Genomic DNA, 542 nt, shown 5'->3' with positions numbered 1-542 from the left:
CGTATACGTTCCAGAACGTAAGTGAATATGCATTCATCCAGGTGCGCTGAAAATATCCTCAAAAGGTTCGCCATTTGCGTTGAGAATAAACTAATTTCTTGGCTTCACATGTTTGGCGTATCTTTGACTTCACCCATGCAATTCCTTGAACGTCAATTTTACTGGGGTCGACGACTGTTAATATGTCGAACACGTTAGGTGTCATAGCCACTTTGGCCTTTTGATTTGATAGCCCATGTCGCTTCATTTTGCGGCGTCATGCCTGCTTAAAGTGAAATAAGCAGCCTATAATGCGGACATCCGGAAAGAACGTACGGATCTCTCCAATAAGCGCCCCCTCAAAGTCGCATACTACATTCTTCGGAACGAGTTTGCTTCCAACTAAATATTGGACACAACGAAGTAGTTTAAGGTACGTTTTTGTAGTCATCTACGTAGTGAGCGCATGAATCACAGGAAGAAACACCTTACTGAATCGATCAGAGATCATAATTGAGACGCATTGCATGAAGTTATTGGGTGCACATCGAAAGGTGCCGTCG

At 43.4% G+C, this 542-nt stretch overlaps 1 protein-coding gene across 1 annotated transcript; it reads right to left on the bottom strand.

Moving 5' to 3' along the window:
- Nucleotides 1-194: 194 nt before the first annotated feature.
- On the bottom strand, nucleotides 195-430 carry PPTG_24075 (hypothetical protein; the record flags this gene model as incomplete). Its single annotated transcript, XM_008915029.1, has 2 exons — nucleotides 195-262; nucleotides 316-430. 2 exons carry the CDS (start codon nucleotides 428-430, stop codon nucleotides 195-197), a joined length of 183 nt encoding a protein of 60 aa, XP_008913277.1.
- Between the last annotated feature and the right edge of the window lie 112 nt (nucleotides 431-542).

This window comes from Phytophthora parasitica, assembly GCF_000247585.1.
Source record: "Phytophthora parasitica INRA-310 unplaced genomic scaffold supercont2.66, whole genome shotgun sequence".
Lineage (NCBI taxonomy): Eukaryota > Oomycota > Peronosporomycetes > Peronosporales > Peronosporaceae > Phytophthora > Phytophthora nicotianae.
The sequence above is the reverse complement of the archived record's forward strand: the minus strand, read 5'-3'. Positions and strand labels throughout refer to the sequence as shown.